Source organism: Eretmochelys imbricata, chromosome 17 (assembly GCF_965152235.1).
Source record: "Eretmochelys imbricata isolate rEreImb1 chromosome 17, rEreImb1.hap1, whole genome shotgun sequence".
In the NCBI taxonomy this organism is placed as follows: domain Eukaryota; kingdom Metazoa; phylum Chordata; order Testudines; family Cheloniidae; genus Eretmochelys; species Eretmochelys imbricata.
This window is the reverse complement of record NC_135588.1, coordinates 17,174,027-17,195,673: the sequence shown is the minus strand read 5'-3', so window position 1 is coordinate 17,195,673 and position 21,647 is coordinate 17,174,027. Positions and strand designations below refer to the sequence as shown.

Sequence of the window (21,647 nt, the reverse complement as noted above, 5' to 3'; positions counted from 1 at the left end):
GGGAGTCACACAGCCGCCAAGCGACAGTCGGCGTCGTAAAACCACCACCCCGTCGGCGTTTTTACCAAATTACCGTAAAGCGAGGGGTGTCCTCGGGGTGAAGGCGGCGCCGTTGCCACACTGCCGTAATTTGACGAGTGCGGTCGTCGTAACATAACCAGCGACAACGCGCTGCTGTTCTTTTTGGCCGCGCCACCGTAAAGCGACACAAGCGTCGTAAAAGCTAAGGCAAAAAGTACTGGCCCGCGGGCAAAATGGCGGCTGAACGCACCCTTGAAGAAACGGGGTGAGGCCAGCTGCCATTCCCGCCATTTTGTTTATGGGCGGCTACAGCCCTTTCAAGGCAGGCTTCGATGGGGCTAGGGGGGCTCGTGGTTCCCGCGCTGGGCGTGGCTGCCGCCTGGCTGCTAGCTCTCGGGCTCGATCCCAGCTCCTGGCCGCTCCCTTTCTTCTCCGGGCGGGGCCGGCTGCTAAGCCCCGCCGAGCTCGCGCGTTACACGGGCGCGCCGGGCGGCCCCGGCCTCTACCTGGCGGTGCTGGGGCAGGTGTTCGACGTGCGCCGGGGGCACAAGCACTACGGGCCGGGGGGGGCCTACAGTGTCTTCGCAGGTATCCCCTGTCGGCGCGGGATCCCGGGGAGAGCACCCCATGCCACTGGGTTTTGTCCCCGTCGTCCCCCCCCCCCCGCCTCCCTGTGGGGCAGGGCCAGAGCCCCGCTGCTCCTGCTGGCGGCAGGGTTGGAGCCAGCTCACCCCCCGCAGTCCCGTATGGATCCCGTAGCCGGGGGCAGGTAGGTTGTTGGCCTCTTTGGCTGAAACGGGGGGCAAGGGGCGCGCTGTGGATTACAGAGCGGATCCTTAGCTAGTCTCGGGGGGGGTCCGTCTGCGCACCCACGAGCCGAAGCCTATCCCAGCTGGATGCTCATCATGCCTGTCCTACAGGGAAAGATGCCTCCAGGGCTTTTGTGACGGGAGATTTCACCCCCACCGGCCTTGTGGATGATGTTTCTGGGTTATCTCCATCAGAAATGTTGACGATACAAAACTGGCTCTCTTTCTACGGCGAGAACTACGTTTGTGTTGGTACGTGATCTGTAGCATAGCAGAGTAAAGTAATATAGCAGCATACCTGGCTTAATCCTCAGAAGCCTTGTTTGGTTTATATAATCAACGCGTAATACTGTAGCAGATGAGCAGGGACACACTTGCATCCATACAGTAATGGGCCGGCCAATTGTCTCGCTTCTCTAGCTGTGTTGTTATTCCAAGGAAAGCATTCTTTTAGTATTGCAAAGTTACAGTTTGGGCTACCACATGCAAAGCAACAAAAAATTCCCTTTGAAGCAGGTAGGACAGTAATGTGGTCCATATCAGTAGTGAATACAGAGAGCTAAAAGCTGCACCAAACTCTTTTAATTCCTGAATTGTAACATGCCACAGAAAGTAGAAGAGAGTGATGTACCAAAAGTCTGTTTGTAGTTTAGAAGAATATACCAAATTTGCTGATTATTCCTCCTAAGAAGCTTGTAACAGGTGGGAGAGAGAGAGTTGAAGGAAAATGGGTATGTTTGAGTCCCAGTCTTATAAACATGCATCTGAATAATCCTGTTGAGTTCAGTGAGACTGTTTGCTCACAGCAAACATATTTTATCTCGGACCTGTTTACACTTAGCCAGGAATACATGATGGAACTCAACCATGACTCTTGTATTTGTGACTAAAGGAATTAGGCAAGAGGATTGACCTTTTCATTTAGATAAACTAGAGCTTCCCTGAGCTGTTGGCTGAAAATGTAGACTGACTTCTGTAACCTTACCTTCACACACAACAATTGTAAACCTGGTTTTTATTTCTGATCAATTCATCTTTTTTCACACTGGACATAGTGACTAATTTTCTCAAAGTATCTGAAATTTCCTGTGTTCCAGAAATTTGTCCCATTGACACCAGGATCCATTATGTGTACATTCATCTTACTCTGTACATTAGCCAAGTAATTGGGTTTGGGGAGCATTGCAACAAGAGGGGAATTAAATGAGGAGTGTAAATTTTGTTTTCTACTGCTACACAAATGTGATAAAATTGCAACCGTAAGAATAGTCTGACAGAAATCTATTTGGCATTTCAGGAGCAGTATTGTGAGAAAAGACTGTACAATGTGGGAAGCAGTGTTGTCTAGTGGTTAGATAAGAGGACTGATTGTTAAGACTCTTGGATTCTATTGCTGATCTTCAGTGTGTGATTTAACATCTGTGCCAGTTTCTCCATCTGTAAAATAGGCTTAATTCATCATCTCCATCATGTCTATATGTTAATGTTTGTAAAATGTTTTGAGATTCCTGGTCAGAAGGGACTAAGTTGTGGACACTTTATGTTATTTCTAAAACAATATATGTGGGATTTCCCAAAGCAGCACTTACATAATACAGTATGCTGGTTTTGATAGGGTTCCTAGAGCTTTTTGAGGCATTTTTAAAAAAATGCTACGGTCTTAGTGGCTCTTTTTGTTCCCTCAAAAGGCAAACTGGTAGGAAGATTCTATGATAAAAATGGGGCCCCCACAAAAGCTCTGGAACAGGCCAAGGCTGTCATGAAAGAAGTGCTGAAGTTCAATGGACAAAACGATGAGAAGAAGCAGTTCCCTCCCTGTAACTCTGAATGGAGCTCAACCAGTGGCAGCAGATTCTGGTGTTCCAAACAAAGGTAAACATTGCCTTCCTGCTGGTGTGGTCGGACTCTGCAGCGCCAAGCACCTTCACATCTCTGATCTGAGATCTTATCTACGCTGGTCTAAGTACCACAGACAGTTTTGGCACAGATCCAGCGGAAATCATTTTTGGTGTGGTTTGGCCAGGCAGCAAAGATGATGGTTTTGTATAAGTGTGTGGCCTTGGGTAAGCCACTTAACCTCTTATCCCCATCCGACAGATGAGATAGGTAAGTAAACTATAGCAGAGGGAGAACTCTGCTATAGCTAAGAACTCCTTTCTGTTTGCAGGTTGATGCTAAGTGCTCTAAAACCTGCAAGGGGTTACTTGGATCCTCCCTACATTCTCCCCTCCCCTGTTCCTTGAGGTGGGGGGTCTGAGCCCCTTTCCCTGCTCCGTTCATGTGAGTTGAGACCAGCGGGTCCCTATGCCTCTTGGGGAAGTGGGCTGAGCCTCTTTCCTTGAAACTTGAAATAGCTTAACTCGTCCATTCCTAATTCTAGGAAGTTTGAGTTTTGCTGAACTCCCATTCTGGATGGGCTGAGATAACACAGAATTAAGGGTGCCCAATTGTAGCAAAGCTTTTTTGTCAGTGAATTATATCTAACACGCAGGAGTGTTGCAAGTATTGCTCAGCAAGGCCCTCGTACAGCACTGTGGAAGTCAGAGCCTTCTAAGTACTTGCTCACTCTGGCAAGCCTCAGCTTAGTAGAATGGGTAGGAATTCTGTATTACCACTTCCCAGGCTATGTTAATGCTATCTTCAGAAACCATAAACTTAGAAAGTACAGAAGCTAACCTTAAGATTCTACTGTGTAGTATGTAAAATGCTGTTTATACTAACTACTATTCTGTTGGGGCTTTTTACCTAAAGATAGCGGTCTGAGTAGGTGAGTTGATACCTGTGCGTGAGCAGCAATTCCGACAACTGAAACCAGTTGCAAGGATCTGATGGAAGCATTAGTACAAAATAAAGATTGCAGTTTCCCAGCAGTTCTGCCCATGTAGTGAATGTTGGAGACAGTATCTGTCTGATAAAATTCATTTGAAGTTTGGCAGATGTAACCAGCATGAACTGCATTCTAATAAAAATCAGCAGAGAAACAAACACTGCCACAGATACCAGAGCCAAAGGGCAAGACACATTTTTCTCTATTTACAGAAATGTACACATGGCCCTTAAGCACTTGATTTTTAAATTAAAAAAAACAACAAAAAAACCAATTCTTAGTTGGTGACAGTACTCTACTATGGCCCTGATCCAACAGCACATTTAAGTACGTGCTTAACTTTAAGCATATGAGAACATAAGAATGGCCATACTAGGTCAGACCAAAGATCCATCTAGCCCAGTGTCCTGTCTTCTGACAATGGCCAATGCCAGGTGCCTGAGATGGAATGAATAGAATGGGTAATTATCAAGTGATCCATCTCCTGTCACCCATTTCCAGCTTCTGGCAAACAGAGGTTAGGGACAGCATCCCTGCCCATCCTGGCTCATAGCTATTGATGGACCTATCCTCCATGAATTTATCTAGTTCTTTTTTGAACCCTGTTATAGTCTTTGCCTACGCAACATCCTCTGGCAAGTAGTTTCACAGATTGACTGTGTGTTGTGTGAAAAAATACTTAGTTTTGTTTTAAACTTGCTGCCTGTTAATTTCATTGGGTGACCCCTAGTTTTTGTGTTATGAGAGAGTAAATAACACTTTTTCTTTTAAATTTACTTTCTCCACACCAGTCATGCTTTTATAGACCTCTATCCTATTCCCCCCCTTAGTCGTCTCTTTTCCACACTGAAAAGTCCCAGTCTTATTAATCTGTCCTCATATGGAAGCCATTCCATACCCCTAATCATTTTTGTTGCCCCTTTTCTGAACCTTTTCCAATTCCAATCTACCTTTTTTTTTTTTGAGATGTGGTGACCACATCTGCATGCAATATTCAAGATGTGGGCGTACCATGGATTTATATAGCAGCAATATGATATTTTCTGTCTTATTATCTATCCCTTTCTTAATGGTTCCCAACATTCTGTCTGCTTTTTTGATTGCACATTGAGTGGATGATTTCAGAGAACTATCCACAATAACTCCAAGATCTTTCTTGAGTGGTAACAGCTAATTTAGACCATCATTTTATATGTATAGTTGGGATTATGTTTTCCAATGTGCATTCCTTTGCATTTATCAACATTGAATGTCATCTGCCATTTTGTTGCCCATTCACCCAGTTTTGTGAGATCCTTCTGTAGCTCTTCACAGTCTACTTGGGACTTAACTATCTTGAGTAGTTTTGTATCATCTGCAAATTTTACCCCCTCACTATTTACCCCTCACTAAGACTGGTCCCAGTACAGACCCATAGGGGACACCACTATTTACCTCTCTCCATTCTGAAAACTGGACCATTTCTTCCTACTCTTTGTTTCCTATCTTTTAACCAGTTACCAGTTCATGAGAGGACCTTCCTTCTTATCCCATGACAGCTTACTTTGCTTAACAACCTTTGTTGAAGGACCTCGTCAAAGGCTTTCTGAAAATCTAAGTACACTGGATCCCCCTTGTCCAGATGCTTGTTGACCCCCTCAAAGAATTCTAGTAGATTGATGAGGCATGATTTCCCTTTACAAAAACTGTTATCTCCTCCCCAACAAATTATGTTCATCTACGTGTCTGACAATTTTGTTCTTTACTTTTGTTCTTTACAGTTTGCCCAGTACTGAAGTGAGGCTTACCGGCCTGTAATTGGGGATCATCTCTGGAGCCCTTTTAAAAAATTGGCATCACATTAGCTAGCATCCAGTCATTCGGTACAGAAGCTGATTTAAATGATAGGTTACAAATAAGGCTACAAGTTTGTCACGGAGATCACGGGTTCTGTACCTTTCCGTGACTTCTGCAGCGGGCGGCGTGCCTGGCTCAGGGGAAGCTCAGGCAGCCCCTGTGCCAGGCGCGCTAGCCGCCGCTGGGGCAGTCTCGTGCCCCCAGCGCCCACCCCCTCAGCCAGCAGCAGAGTTTGGGTGTGGCAGGGGGTTGGAGCACAGGACAGGGTGAGGTGGGCTCTTGGTGGTGCTTACCTGGGGCGGGGGGGGCTCCTCAGAAGCAGCGACATCCCCCTCGCTCAGCTGTGAGCTGCCTCTGCCCAAAGCGCTGGCTTCACAGCTCCCACTGGCCAGGAACCAGAACCAATGGGAATTGCTGGGGTGGTGCCTGCAGGCAGAGGCAGCACACAGAGCTGCTTGGCCATGTCTCTGCCTAGCAGTTGAGCGAGGGGGATGTCACCCCTTCTGGAGAGCCCCTCAGGTAAGCACTGCCCAGAGCCCACCTCAACTGGTCCCATGCCCCAACCCTCTGCCCCTCCCAAACCCAAACTCTGTTGCTGCTGCAGGGGGGAGGCATGGAGCTAGGTAGGGAGCCTGCTGGGCCTGCCATCCTTGCCCTAGCACTAGTGGGGGGGGCCCTGGCTATGCGCTGCTGCCCATCGTCCCCCAGCACCCGCTGGGCCCCTGGGAAGCTGTTCCTGCCTCCAATTTTTATTCATTGGTATTTTTAGTAAAAGTCATAGATAGGTCACGGGCCGGGAATTTTTGTTTACTGCCCGTGATCTGTCCGTGACTTTTACTAAAAATACCTGTGACTAAACATAGCTTTAGTTACAGACTAGTTAGTAGTTCTGCAATTTCACATTTGGGTTCCTTCAGAACTCTTGGGTGAATACCATCTCGTCCTGGTGACTTATTACTGTTTAGTTCATCAGTTTGTTCCAAAACTCCTCTAATGACACTTCAGTCTGGGACAGTTCCTCAGATTTGTCACCAAAAAGAATGGCTCAGGTTTAGGAATCTTCCTCTCAGCCTCATCTGTGAAGACGGATGCGAAGAATTGATTTAGTTTCTCCACAATGGCCTTATTGTCCTTGAGTGCTCCTTTAGCATTTTGATGGTCCAGTGGCCCTACTGGTTGTTTAGCAGGTTTCCTGCTTCTGCTGTATTTTTTTAAAAAAACCCTGCTATTACTTTTTGAGTCTTTGGCTAGCTGTTCTTCAAATTCTTTTTTGGCCTTCCTAATTATATTTTTACACTTCATTTGCCAGAGTTTATGCTCCTTCCTATTTTCCTCACTAGGATTTAATTTCCACTTTTTAAAGGATGCCTTTTTGCCTCACTGCTTTTTTTACTCTGATGTTTAGCCACGGTGGCACTTCTTTGGTTCTCTTACTATGTTTTTTAATTTGGGGTATTTATTGAAGTTGAGCCTCTACTATGGTGTCTTTAAAGTTTCCATTCAACTTGTAGGGATTTCACTTTTGGCACTTTACCTTTTAATTTCTGTTTCACTAACTTCCTCATTTTTGTGTAGTCCCCCTTTCTGAAAATAAATGCTAGTGTTGAGTTGCTGTGGTGTTTTCCCTGCCACAGGGATGTTAAATTTAATTATATTATAGTCCAGCTATATTCACCTCTTGGATCAGATCCTGTGCTCCACTAAAGACTTAATCAAGAATTGCCTCTCTTGTGGGCTCCAGGACTAGCTGCTCCAAGAAGCAGTCATTTAAGGTGTCAAGAAACTTTATCTGCATCCTGTCCTGAGATGACATGTATGCAGGCAATATGGGATAGTTGATTTTTTTTTTTTTAAATTTATAGCCTCCCTCATCTCCCTGAGCATTTCACAGTCACTATCACCATCCTGGTCAGGTGGTCAGTAATATAGCTCTACTGCTATATTCTTATTATTAGAGCATGGAATTACTATCCATAGAGATTCTGTGGTACAGTTCGGTTCATTTAAGATTACTTCATGTGATTCTACGCTTTCTTTCACATATAGTACCACTCCCCCACCAGCACAACCTGTTCTGTCCTTCTGATGTATTTTGTACCTTGGTATTACTGTGTCCCGTGGATTATCCTCATTCCACCAAGTTTCTGTGATGCCTATTAGATCAATATCCTCATTTAATAGGAGGTACTCTAGTTCACCCATCTTGGTATTTAGACTTCTACCATTTGTATATATGCACTTTAAAAACTTGTCACTTTTTAGCTGTCTGCCATTACATGATGATATTGAACGGGGTTCTCTTTAATATGACTATTTCTCATCAGATCCTACCCATATTTTATCATCTTCCATCCTCTCCTCCTTCCTAGGACACAGAGAATCTCCATTCTAGAACCTCCCCTAAGGGATGTCTCTGTCTGAACCATGTGCCTCCTCCACACCTCTTGGCTTTCTCCCAGCCCTTAGTTTAAAAACTGTTTTACAACCTTTTTAATTAAGTGCCAGCAATCTGGTTCCCTTTTGGTTTAGGTGGAGCCTATTCTTCTTGTATCAGCTCTCCCTTTCCCAACATTTCCCTCAGTTTCTATTAAATCTAAACCCTTCCTCCCTATACCATCGTGTCTCATCCATGCATGGAGTAGTTTGAGACTTCAGTAGAATAGGTTGTATGCTTAAAAGTTAAGCTAGGAGGAGTTGCAAGCACTTCAGAAAATAGGATTAGCATTCAAAATCATCTCGACAAACTGGAGAAACGTCTGAATTAAATAGGATGAAATTCAGTAAGGACAAATGCAAAGTACTCCACATAATTATCAATTGCACAAATACAAAATGGGAAATGACTGCCTAGGAAAGAGTATTGCAGAAAAGAGTCTGGTGGTTACAGTAGATTAAACTAAATATAAATCAACAATGTAACAGGGTTGGGGGGGAAAAAAAAACTATAATTCTGGGATGTATTAGCAGCAGTGTCTTTAGCAAGACATAAGAAGTAATTCTTCTGCTTCACTCCACACTGATATGGCCTCAACTGGAGTACTAAGTCCAGTTCAGAAAAAATGGACAAATTGGAGAAAGTTCTGTGGAGAGCAACAAAAATTATTAGAGGTCTATATGAGGAAATATTGAAAAGAAGGGGTTTGTTTAGCCTGGAGGAGAGAAGACTGAGGGGGACATAAGTCTTCAAGTATGTAAAAGTTTTTAACAAGAGGAGGATAATTGTCCTGTCCTCGGTAGTCAAGGAAAACAAGAAGTAATAGGCTTAAATTGCAGCAAGGGAGATTTAACGTAGACATTAGGGAAAACTTCCTAACTGTAAGGGTAGTTAAGAATTGGAACATATTACCTAGGGATGTTATGTAATCTCAGTCCCACTGGAGATTTTTAAGAACATAAAAAGAAAAGGAGTACTTGTGGCACCTTAGAGACTAACCAATTTATTTGAGCATGAGCTTTCGTGAGCTACAGCTCACTTCATCAGATGCATACCGTGGAAACTGCAGCAGACTTTATATATACACAGAGAATATGAAACAATACCTCCTCCCATGAATGTTTCATATTCTCTGTGTATGTATAAAGTCTGCTGCAGTTTCCACGGTATGCATCTGATGAAGTGAGCTGTAGCTCACGAAAGCTCATGCTCAAATAAATTGGTTAGTCTCTAAGGTGCCACAAGTACTCCTTTCCTTTTTGCGAATACAGACTAACACGGCTGTTACTCTGAAACCTGTCTTTTAAGAACATGTTATCTAGATCATCCCGGATGAGTGTTTGTCTAATACTTCAGGCCTGTCTACACTAAAAATTAAGTCAACTTAAGTTGACGTACAGCTACTACAGTAATTAAAACCATGGCTCGTGCACACTGTGCTGCTTCTGTCAGCTGTGTGCATCCCCACCAGGAGTGCTTCCACTGACTGAAGTGGGGCATTGTGGGGCACTGACAGCCGGAGCCCTACCTAGGGACTGACAGCTAACAAGCAATGGAAGTAACATGGACCCTGTTGCCCTAATTCCATTGGCCTAAGTCATAGAACTTTTTCAGAAGTGGAGTCATGTTGATGTTCTGGGTGACTTACAGTAGCAGGAGCACCATTGTAGTGTAGACAGTTAGGTAGATGTAAGCTGCCTTATGTTGACCTAGCTCTGGAGTGTAGAGTAGGCTTCAGTCCCATATTAGTGCTGGGGCCTGAACTAGATGACCTATTGAGGTCCTTTCCCCATCCTACATTTCTAGGATTCTCTATATACCAGTGTGCTGTTGAATTGAGGCCCATAGCATTTTCCTGTGGGTAATGTTTAGACACAGTACTGATGGTGTACACTGCATTCAGCTCCTGTTTAAAAAAACACAGCTGTTAAGGAACTATGCATCTTGCAGTACCAGGCCTGAGAAGAGGCAATAGTATATTAAGTTGACCTTTTCTTTAGTAACTTCAGCACTAGTCCTACAGGAGTCCATGGTATACATAATAAAAGGCATTGTTTTATTGCAAGGGAGTTTATCCACAAGAATATGAAAGGTGGGGAGGGTGTCTGCTGTTTTATGAAATGATAGAAGTATATAAAATCTTAAGTGGTGTGGCGAAAATGAATAAGGAAAAGTTATGTACTCGTTCCCATAATATAACTAGGGGCCACCAAATGAAATTAATGGGTAACTGGTTTAAAACAACTAAAAGGAAGTTCTTCACTCAACCTGTGGAACGTCTTGCAGGAGGAGATTGTGAAGGCTAGGACTATAATGGGTTTAAAAGAGAACTGGATAAATTCATGGAGGTTAAGTCCATTAATGGCTATTAGCCAGGATAGGTAAGGAATGGTATCCCTAGCCTCTGTTTGTCAGAGGGTAGAGATGGATGGCAGGAGAGAGATCACTAGATCATTACTTGTTAAGTTCACTCCCTCTGGGGCACCTGGCATTGGCCACTGTCAGGAGACAGGATACTGGGCTGGATGGACCTTTGGTCTGACCCAGTATGGCTATTCTTGTGGTGTTTGGGGGGATTTTAAGAAATAAAGGATGAATGTTAGTCATTTGCTCTTCGCTGGGTGAGAGTACCCAGAGTGAAACTTACTTTACAGGGTCCAGCCAACAACTTGTTGCTCAGGAGGTCCAACAAAAGTTACCAGAAAGCTTGTGGATGCTGGATAATAAGGTTGCTGGCTTCTGGAAACGCTTAGCCCAGGTTTCACTGTATGTGTAATTGCCCCCCACCCCTCCTTCAGAAGGGTCTCCCACTCAGCTGAGGGTGGGAAATAATATAGGTTGATTTAAGCTGTTAGCTTGTATTTGATCATATTCTTCTGTCCCTAGTGGGGGAGTGAACAGAGACTGGATTGGAGTCCCCAGGAAGCTGTACAAGCCTGGTTCCAGGGACAGTCAGTGTGTGTGTGTAAGAACTACTGGACCTCCCTCTGGACAATTGGATTCTGAGCACAGTGACAGAGGTGACTTGGACAATCCTAACTTGCAAGAATACAAGGGATGCTATACACTAGCTGAGTGGTGTGTGTTAAAAGATTAAGGGAATAGCCACGTTGGACTAGATATGCATTTATTGTCCTAAAATGAAATAGTTGATTAGGTACAATAAAAAAATGCATGTTTTGAGCTTCACGGTGGATTCTCTGGTATCTAAGACTGGGGATACTTAAACAGGAATCAGTTTGTATAAATTATACTTCAGTATATATAAACACCATGCAAAAATGCCAGTATAAGCAATGGAAATGTGAGAGAGGGAGTATGGTAAGGAAAATGTTAAAGCAGAAAATCATCTTTGCTGATAGCTGTTTCTGTAGCTTGTTGGTGGTGCATTGGTACTTTTGTCAAGGAAAATTTTTCTTCTGCAATCAAGAAGTAGACGTATGTAGGGAAGGGTGCTGGTGGGTGTAGTAGCTCGTGTGTGGAGAGTTCTGAGCTAGCACACCACTACGCTGCAGACCCATTGTCACTGACAAGCAGACAAACCAGCCCACCTCTTCTGTCCCATCACAACAGGGCTGCTCTTACACCAGAGTTGTGCTAATACTCACTAATCTTCACATACCACCACCAACTTGCTGAGAAATGACTTAGCACTATAAAGGCTTCAGTTACTTCTGTAGTCATGCTATTAAACATCTACTAGCCTGTATGATTTAAACTATCCAAAAGCTACGCTTGTCAAATGAACCCAGGACACTAGGTGATGTGTTATCAGTGTTTCTTCAATTAGTGTTTCCACCATCCTTTGGGTATAGGAAACATTAAGGTATACCCAGACCTTCTCTATCCTCTCCCTCCAAATGCTTCTTATAACTTGCTATTTCCATAATACTTACAAGCCATGAGTCACCTGTTCTAACTGAGCCATGAAAGTGATCCACAGGTAGGTAACTGATTTTACTACTATAATCCATCTTTCCTCCTCCTCCCTTACTCTCATTTACTACCTCTACATGTTGCATTGTCTCTAATTAGATTGTAAAGTCTTTAGGGCAGAAATCAGGTCTTTGAAAAGACCCAACCCATGTAGTGTTCTAATTTGCAAAATCCAATAGTGTTGTGTGTTGCCTAAATACTAATGCAAATTACTACTGTTATTCTGTGCAGGGCTACTCTGTACAAATTAGTGCATTAAACTGTTTTACAAAAGAAGAAAACTTCCTGTCTCCCTTGCCCAGTTCTTTCCCCTCCACCACAAAATAGTTAACTAGTGCACGTCACTGCTGACTGAGCAGAAGACAGCAAAGCAGTATTCAAGAACTCACTTAAGGAACATGCTATGTACCCCCCCCCCCCCCCCAATTTAGAGCTAGCGTACCAGGTTCACTATAGGCTGGCTTTTTTTAAATGGTGTACAGCAACAAATATGGTTGTGGTTTATAAATTTATTAAAGGTTGTTTTTCTAGTTGTGTTGCCTCTAAGTTTTATGGTACTTCTGTCTCCTAGACTTGAAGCTTCCAATAAGCTTCTTGCCACCTACCAAAGCTTCTATTAGGAAACTGAAGTTACTACACCTTCAGTCTGCTGGACTGGAAACAAGTAGCTGAAACTACCTTGTTTATCTGATACAGGGGCAAAACTCTTAGGATATGGCTCTGAAACATCTTATGGTGCTGAATGTAGCCCTAGATTTTTAAATTTATGATGTGCCCAAATTAGACTTCAGTAGAACAAGCTTTGCAAAATCTTCACTAAACAGCAAATGACAATAGACAGTCATGGTCCTTGTAGTGATGAGTACTATGATGCAGTCTCCCTGAAAATGGCAGTCTACCATTGGAAAAAAAAAGATTGCCATTGTCCCCTTGAAGCAGGATAATCCTCTTTACTTGGCCTAGGACAGTAACGCAAAATGAAAACAAAATGCTTCAAAAGGAATTTCCACATTCTGCATTTTCTGCCATTTGTGATACAAGATTTCTGGTGCACATTTCAAACAAAGGACACTTCAGATGTTGGGGGACTGAAGGTAACTTTAGATTGTAATGTCCAGATAAGGGTAATTCATTTTCTCCCATGACCCACAGAATGTGAACTGTATATAGTGGACAACTGAAATACAGACAGGCTATCCAAAACATTACATACCGTAACAGTGAGTTACTTACATTGCTTGCCTTTTTCATGGTAGCTGTACTGAGGTGTCTAATGGCAGACTGTTATACTGAGATTTTCATTTCAGTCTCAAGGAAATGTTTTGCAGAAGTTAAGCAGCTCAAGCTGATGGGGTGAAATAAACCTGCAAGCCTCTCCCTGGGTTGACTGATAGCAGCAGGTCCCAATGGGGACTAGGTTATTAACTCAGTGCAGTATAATTGCATGCTAGGAAGCCTATGGCATTTCATTATATCATTACCCAAAAAAAAAAAAAGCAGGGGGGGAGAGTTGGTTTGCAGCAGAAAGCCACTTCTTACACCCCAGTAGAACTGTGTTAATCTTTGCCCCACCCCCAGGGGCAACTAACAAGAAACAGGACTGGAGATAGTTTGGAAGCAGGCTTCCAAAAAGGTACAGCTAGAGGACAGATCTGTTCAACAAAATGAACAAGGCAGACAGTAAATCCCTAATGGTGAACACCTGACTAAACCTTGAAACCTACACATTACTGTAGGAGTCCTCAGCTGTACAGCCCTTCCTGCTTTTAGAGAGCAGAAATAATCAGATTCCTTAAGAGCTTTAGTATTATATCCTAGTGACAACTGAGGACAGGAGTGAGATTAATAACCAGTTAATTAAGTGCCACAAAAGAAAAGGAATTGTATAAAGAAAGGAAGCAGTAAGATCCTTTCAAGTACTTGTGCAATAGTTCTTCAGGGGAAAACTGTGGCCTAAGGCTGAGTTGATCAATTAAAAACAAAAAACCCACAGATTTTAATTAGAGAGACAGACATTTCATCTGAGTGTAGGTTGTAGGCTGCTGAGTGCACTATGAAATCCATAATAGCTAGCTTAGAAATTGCATCATGAATCAGACATCTGGTTTTCAACCAGACAACAGTCTAAAAGGGACCCTCCCCCAGCCTGGTGAAAGTGAGCACAGGTGGGGGAGAGTGAGCAACAGAGGGAGGGGATGGAGTGAGTGGGGTAGGGCAAAGGTGTCAGTTAGAAAGTTGGCAACCCTAATGATACATACCAAAAATCAGATAGCCATTCAAGACAGAGTGTTCATATTGGAGGTGAAAGGAGTAACATTATACTCTTGGGAACCAATGCTCAGCTACTGTAAAGTGGCAGAACACCAACAGTGAGCAAGAATTCACTAGATGAAGGTGGTTAGTAGTCATTGAATATCCTCCACTCTCGGGGGTGGGGAGAGGAAGAGGGAGGTATTAAGAATAGCACTTTCACTTCAGTTATGCACATACTATTTACAACAAGGAAGGTTTAGTATTTGCAGTGTTCTACCCATCTGAATTATCTAGCCTGATGCTTGGACTACAGCAAACAAAGTTAGCTTAACAGGTTACTTCCGTGGAGGCTGTAGCATTCTACAGCTGAGGGCTTGGTTAACATTCCAGGAAGGATAATGGGAATTCATCAGGATGATAAAGCAAGGAGCACTTAGATACACTCTATATATTATATTATTCTGCAGGGTACCATATAGTTCAGGGAATTACTTCCATAATCAGATGGATCAATGGTAACAAGGTATAGTTCTTCAATGAAGTTCATAACATCTCAATTAGTGATTTTTAGCAAATATTTATTGTTAAAACATATGCATCACAAATAATCCTAGCAAAATGCTTTTGGCTGGTTTTACAGGTACTCCGGAGCTTCCCTTTTTGAAGTAAAGCTGCACAGATTAGACGACACTTAAAAGTGGCATCTGCTAAGTGTAACAGGACTTTGCACTCATGGTTTTGCTTATTTCCTTTCAATTAACTTCCAACTCTACTACATTTAATGCATCTGAAGTTAAAAATTGGTTTGGGAAAAACACTGATTGAAGGTCCAGACCTGGGCAGTACAGGAAATAAGAACTACACAGGAATGACTGCAGCCAAGCCTATTGAAAGGGGTTTGATGAGTGCATAATTTGATATCAGTTAGGAGTACAGCAGAGTCAGTCTGCCAAAATAATGCTAGTTAAGCAATTATACAAGAATTTTACAATACATGATGTCTGGAATAATCACTATTTGGTTAAGATAATCATTTACAAAACAGAAGGTAAGTGGAAATAATTAAATCTTTCTCCCAGGGTTTACTGGTAATAAACATTTTCCTTCTTGCTTGGAAACTAACTTAGGGTATAAGACTTCTCTTACTACACTTTGTCATTACTGATGCAATAGAGGATGTATTTTTGTATCCAGGTTTATAGCCCTGGATGTATTTTATCTAGTTATCCTCAGTTTACTACAAGGATTCATTAGAGTAGGAATATTGCAAAGATACATTTTTAGAATGGACTGAACAGAAAATGCCATTGTTCTAAGACTTTATTTCAGAAACAGCAAAAAGTTTCACAGTATAGTTTGACCACCAGTAAACTTCGAATGATTTTACTTTTACACCTCAGTAAGACACGCAACAGTAAATTTGTTGCAATATCCAGGTCTGCAGCAAATTGTTGTTAAGAGGGGAAATTCATCAAAATATAAACTACACTTGGTCTACAAAAAAACTCCCTATGTTCATTTGTTATACTGCGGATCTTATATATGCTACGTGACAAGGAAGTTGTAGAAGCCACTGGTCTCCATACAGGAAGTCTTTAAGGCATCTGTAAACTTGTAGCAAGTTAATTAGTAATGCTTTGTTAGTACCTTTAACACCAGTAATTTCAAAACACATTCTCATTTACTAGAGTGAAACAGGTTATTCCCCACCCCCCAGACTTTTACTTCGATTGCTAATTTTAAATTAGAATGAGTTTTGTGCTTGGATGAGGGGCTGGATTGACCATGCTGGAGACTGAATTCCTCTTCACTACAGAACAGGCACCACAAATTTTCCCCATTCAGCCATAAGTGCCTGAAACTCTAACCTAACAAAAAATTGCATGTAGGGCCAAGAAGGGAGCTCAATCTCATGCTCACCAAACCCTTGACATCTGCAAGCAGACTGATTTAACATTTTTTAAGTTGTGAGTATCCAAAAAACAGCAGGGGTGGCAGGGTTTTTTTGGTCACAGTCATAAATATACCACATAAAGGAAGAAGTGCATTATTTGTTTGCCAAGTTAGAAATGTACTGACTACCACCAGAGATCTTCAGGAGCTTTAACTTGATTTGTGCCCTTTCAGAGTATTACTACCAACCCTAACACGAAGAGCTGTGAGGAAAAAAATGCACACCAGGTAGATCGGGTTCCCAGGAATTGAAGCTGAGGTGTGGTAAACACCCCCTTCAAAAAAAAGATTGTAAACAGGGTTTTACTTATGAGGTAAAAGATGGGGGGGATACTAGGTAGTTTGGGCTGGCTTTTGCTCAACTGTTTTTGTGGGGAGTTAATCTGACAGAGAACAATGTTTATAAATTTGTTTAATAATTTCTAAGCTAGTTGCCAAGAAAACTCACAGCAAAGGCACTTTAAATTTGTCAAATTTCCGTTGAGAATGTAGTTACTTTGAATTTGCTCTCAGATGCATATTTCAGGTTGTACATGTAAGGGCTATTAATACTCATACCTACCTTTAAATTCCAATGAGGAAGAGAGGACAGTTTCAGAACGAATGCTGGTGTAATTTAAAAGTGCTAGGTAGGATTTATCAGTGGATTTAGGATTGTTGCATTTTTAAAGCCACCATTAATTTCTATTCCACCCCTTGAAAGTGAGTTTGCAACACAGTAGCATAGGCTAGTATAAGAAACTGAACCTGCTCTGGATCTACTCTAAAGACTGCCAAGCACTTCTCAGAGGCCTTCCCAAAGTGAAGTAAAACTGGAAGTCAAATCTGCCTTAGTGGATTAAAAAAAGCCTGTTGATAATGGTACAGGGCCAAAACTCAATTCTACAAGTCAAATATTCTAATCCTTGAGACTAATTGCTGTAAAGCACTAGACAGATCAAGTCTTGTCAGCTTTCTAACAAAGTCCATTTATGAATCACTATGCAAATGACTCTGGAATAACCACTCCTATCCTCTAGTGCTGCATCTTTCCTCCTCTGGACAGGTTTTAAGTGGGAAAGACAGCAAGCAAACGTGAAAAGTTACACTTCATCACTGGATGTGGTTAGTCAACCAGTTAAACTAACAAGACAATCATTTCTTTTATCCATTTGCAATTTTACCACAGTAAATGGGAATTTAACTTATGCAAACCCATGATGGACTGACTGACATTTTAAAACATGATCAGAAGTGATACATGATTATTCTTAGATTGTCCAGGATTTCTTGATAATTACAAAACATGATAGTTTAAACTAAGTGCTTTTGGAGACTCATTCATGCCATCCCTCTCAAGTGTCTCAGAACAAGTCTGCTCCAAGTTGATGTTCAAAAAGTTAGTTATGCTGAAGGTACATGCTCTTTACATTAGAGAAGAATACCACCTTCTAAGAAAGTGCTAGTACTTGTCATTTCTTGAAAGAACAGGGCTACTGACATTACAACCAACATGATTTGCACTGATAAAGAATGAAAATTAAGTTGGTCCATTATTTCACTCTAGTGTTACTAAGTTCAGGGTTCCAGTTTTTGCCCCATATGTTGGAAGACTGATCAGTGAACTAAGATTCCATCTAAAATGTACTAGATGGGTGTCAGGTCTTTGTTTTAATGCACAAGCCCGGATTTTGCCTAGCAAAGCAAATATCCTATAAATAACAAATATAAAAAAGTAGCACTCTGGTTTATCAGCTCATTTTACATATATAGGCAATAGGTACTGGACATGTCACTAGTCCAGAAGACAGGGAAACTGAAGTTATGAATATCTGCACCCCTGTTGCACACACTGTATCACGTAAAAGTAGTGGTTAATGAACACAAAAAATATATACACAACTGATTTGTTTGTGGAGCAGAGATGAGAATGCTGCATTTAGTCTGATCTACATTTATCTCCCAGGGCTTAAAAAACAACTAACAAGGCAAGACATTTTAATTAAGTACAAATTAAACTGACTGACATCTTTGCCTATCATACAACAGTCAGTTCACCAGAGTAAGTAAGTGCTTACTAGCAGCTAAGTGATTTATGGGCTACTTTGGGGGCAGAGGAGGATGGGGGGGGACCTGTGTCATTGTTTCATAGGTTCAACCTATTTAAGAGGGGACCGCAGCCAGGCCAGAAAAAACCCACTGCAGTTAAAGTGTGCCAAGGTCAGGCTGTTTCACAGTGCAGTCAGAACTCCCTGCAACCCCAACCGCCTACCATTTGATAGTGAACCTCCAAATACTGCCAGTAACTGGCCATTCTGCTGGATTTGGAGTCCTGTTCTGACAGTCGAGAAGTGCAGAAGCACCACGCTTTGTATCAGTGGAGTGGCTGGTTCCCTCGTGCCCTGATTAACCATAGTCTTTAGAGCCAAGAAAAAATGCTAATAGTAACCAGCGTCTCTTGTAGGATTCACAATGCAGCCCCAGCACTATTCCTCTGCAGCAAGTACAGCGACCCAATCTGTTCTCCTTTAGTGTGTCTTCAATTAGTGTAAGCTTAGATCTGTTCTTGGAGCACTTAAATTACACAAGAATTGTTTTGAAGCCAGAAAGACCACTGATGCAAATAGTACAACAAAAAAGTGGACTTAATCAGTTCTAGCAGCCATGAAGAAGGTCTGCCAATTAAAAGGATCCTGCATTTCCTCTTGAGCATGCTGGCGCTAATGAGACATTTACTAAGGAGGTATCAATATGCGCAACTGCAATTCTGAGTCCTTTATAATCAGAGATATTGTAAAGCTCTCTCTTGTAAGGCCACGATTCTTCAGCTATGCCCCTTTAAACCCTGTTTAAAGATTTAACTCAAAATGGGTCACGGCTGTCATAGCACAGTCCAGTTTTATAAAAAGAGCCTTCTATGGAGAAAGGGAACACCTATCTTTGAAGACAATGCAAAAAGTTACTATTTACCCCTGAAGCTTAGTGCCATTTCTTAATAGCCTAAAATGGCAAGACTTTAGAGTCACTCAATGCAATACATCAGGGCAAGCACAGACCTGTGTTATTTTGATCAGCACTGGACAGCAGGCTGATGCAATTTTAATGTCCATGCCTGTGGCAACTAGGAGGGTCTAACTCAATTCAGGTTTATCACAATTTTAGATGATCCGCTCCAATTCATTTACCAGTGAAGTCTATCACAGCCCAACACATTTATAGTCATACAAAATCATTTATACTGGAATATATCATAACATGGTCCTTAATTAGTTCAGTCTATTGCCAAAGGAAGGCATGTATAGGCCCCCCCCTTTCCTGTGTACAGGGCTTGCTAGCAGAGCTGCTGTCTGAAGAGCACTGACCGAGAATCCCCCTAATCCCACAACATACTAGGAGACTCCTCCCAGAGTCAAGACATCAAAGCAGATGTTGCAAACTCGAACAGGCTTGTTTAAGTCAAATTTTATGATGGGAATCTCCTTTGTTGAGCATCTATGGCAGAGCAGACGTCCACAGTGCCGGCTGCGGGGGAAGGGAGAAAAGCATGAGAAAGTTAGTTGTTTATAATCTCAACATCAAACAATGAAGACCATGTTGTATGCTCAGACACCCTAGTGAGAGTGAAGAGTCAATGTTTTAGTGTTTGAGAGGTTACAAAAAGAAGAGTCATCCTTCATAGTAAGTGGCAGTTTTTATTAAAAAAAGCAACCCCAGTGTCTGGTGGCAGAAAACTGCTTCCACTATAGTTATTTACCAACCATGGGTGGATTGTGGAGCCATCCTCCTGCTAAAAACACTTATTACATGAGCAGAGTTAATAGCTCCAGGTCTTCCCATACCAATACTGTTCTAGAATCCAATTGCATTTTCTGTATGAAACACGAACTAGAATCAGTTCTATCTTAGAGAAACATTCCAGCCTAATCGGAGGAGAGTTAATACTAAGTGAGTGAGGAAGTCCTCCCATTTTTGGAGTCTGTTCCTAATTCCTGAGATCACGGATATTGATCCTTAAACACTGGAAACCGTTCTGCTAGTCCCACCGAGAGAGCTACAGCTGTTAACACCAACTTTTCATTTCCCCATCTAGGTGACGTTTGTCCCTCACATGCATCTTGGCTGTATGACTGATCAGTCCCTACTGAAAGGCCTAATAGCAGCCAACCTATGCAAGCCTGGATTACGACTAGGTTTCTACTACAGCTTCCCTGATGAGCGTGGACATAGAAGCTCTCACTTTGAACCCAATGAAAAATATTAGCCAAGAGCAGCCTACATCAGCTTTGCAGATTAGTTCAGAAAAAGCATCTATGGCCACATAGGTCAAAGAAACCGTGGTGGACTCCTGCTAGAAACACCTGCATTTCAAGCACTTTTCACACAGTCGAACCTCAGTTACAAACATCTTGAGAAAGGAGGTTGTAACTGAAATGTTTGTAGCTCTTGAAAGAACCATAAACGTTTTGTTCAGTTTACAAGAAAAATGCTGCTTTCCCTTTGTTCTTTAGAGTTTACATAGAGTACTGTACTGTATTTGCTTTCCCCCCTCCCCACTCGTCTCTGCTGCTGCCTGATTGTATACTTCCGGTTCCAAATGCGGTGTGTGGTTGATGGGTAAGTTCGTAACTGAGGTTCTACAAAAATGTGTACGGGACCACAATCCAATAAACTGTCAGACTGCTTTCAGAGTCCCTATGGTTTTCCTTCTTTGGTACAGCTTGTGAGCCCTGCTGTAACTGACAGCAGGTTCCCAAGGCAGTGTGGGTGAGGTAATATCTTTTATTGGCCCAACCTCTGTTGGTGAGGGACAAGAAGTTGTTCCAGTAAAAGATATTCCTCACCTACCTGGTCTCATATCCTGGGACCACCATGGCTACAACTACACATCTTACAGCAGATTTCCCTCTCCAACAAACACAGCAAGTGGCTTCTTGCCCCAATGAAAAAGGAGTTCCCTTGACAGGCAACCTCCTTCCTTACATGCAACTCCAGGCAGCTTACTGCCCAGCAGCTAGTCATTCAGATGGTAACCTGCACCTGTGTAGCCAGACAGCCAGCCCCCCCTCAGACCAGCATTGCTGGAAACACAGGAGGAAGCCGGAACAGGGCACTTAACATATATTCCAGCACAGCCTTTGAAGCTGTGAAAGCACAGGTGTGCCTCTGGGGGCAGATACAACGATTAAGCTCACAGCAGGCAGAGGCCCTGTGACAGACATGGCTTTTAGCCCCTACTAACTAGCGTGATGCACACACACCAACATCCTAGTTGGGAAAATATTTACCCTGATAAAAGAAATGTCCAGTAGTCAACACTTATTGTTTCTCTCCCTTGCAAGTGTAAACTACTCTTGCGAAAGCTGGCGTCACCCAGACAGACCAGCCTCAATTTGGCATAAGAAAGGAGAAAGAGAATAAAGGAGTACAGAGGTATAAGTAGGGGACCTACAGCACCATGATTTTTGAGTGCTTTTCACTATCTATCTGCTGGTCAGATAAGTGACAGCCTCCCAAGGCTTCTGCAGCTAAGAGGGTCCCTACGCCTTGTCCCTTATTCGTCTTTCCGCGGAATTGAGTGACCGATCCTGGCTTGGCACCG

The 21,647-nt window shown here is 42.6% G+C and overlaps 2 protein-coding genes across 9 annotated transcripts in view; one reads left to right on the top strand and one right to left on the bottom strand.

The window, feature by feature from the left end:
* Positions 1-143: 143 nt before the first annotated feature.
* On the top strand, positions 144-20,729 carry CYB5D2 (cytochrome b5 domain containing 2). 6 transcript variants are annotated; one of them, XR_013348307.1, is made up of 6 exons: positions 298-609; positions 942-1,082; positions 2,519-2,702; positions 10,582-10,693; positions 10,814-10,947; positions 20,139-20,729. XR_013348307.1 is itself a non-coding variant. In XM_077837001.1 (5 exons), exons 1-5 carry the CDS (start codon positions 354-356, stop codon positions 20,177-20,179), a joined length of 756 nt encoding a protein of 251 aa, XP_077693127.1. In that variant the 5' UTR covers positions 301-353; the 3' UTR covers positions 20,180-20,729. The 6 variants fall into 6 exon arrangements, 5 of the variants coding, with proteins under 5 accessions (XP_077693128.1, XP_077693129.1, XP_077693127.1 ...); XM_077837001.1 differs by lacking the exon at positions 10,582-10,693 and having other exon boundaries at positions 301-609; XM_077837002.1 differs by lacking the exons at positions 298-609; positions 10,582-10,693; positions 20,139-20,729 and adding an exon at positions 144-286 and having other exon boundaries at positions 10,814-12,144.
* Positions 14,678-21,647, bottom strand: part of ANKFY1 (ankyrin repeat and FYVE domain containing 1) — a 58,007-nt gene continuing 51,037 nt past the window's right edge. For all 3 annotated transcript variants that reach the window (XM_077836998.1, XM_077837000.1, XM_077836999.1), the window contains exon 25: positions 14,678-19,570. In XM_077836998.1, coding sequence (XP_077693124.1) covers positions 19,438-19,570 — 133 coding nt within the window. In that variant the 3' untranslated portion in view covers positions 14,678-19,437. The remainder of the gene's footprint in view (positions 19,571-21,647) is intronic.

Excerpts from the sequence above, each read along its gene's own strand:
- CYB5D2 (XM_077837005.1), top strand. The coding sequence starts at position 354 with ATGGGGCTAGGGGGGCTCGTGGTTCCCGCGCTGGGCGTGGCTGCCGCC. Across the intron at positions 1,083-2,518 it reads CGAGAACTACGTTTGTGTTG|GCAAACTGGTAGGAAGATTC; the intron begins GTACGTGATCTG and ends TTCCCTCAAAAG. Across the intron at positions 2,703-10,813 it reads TTCTGGTGTTCCAAACAAAG|TGGGGGAGTGAACAGAGACT; the intron begins GTAAACATTGCC and ends TTCTGTCCCTAG.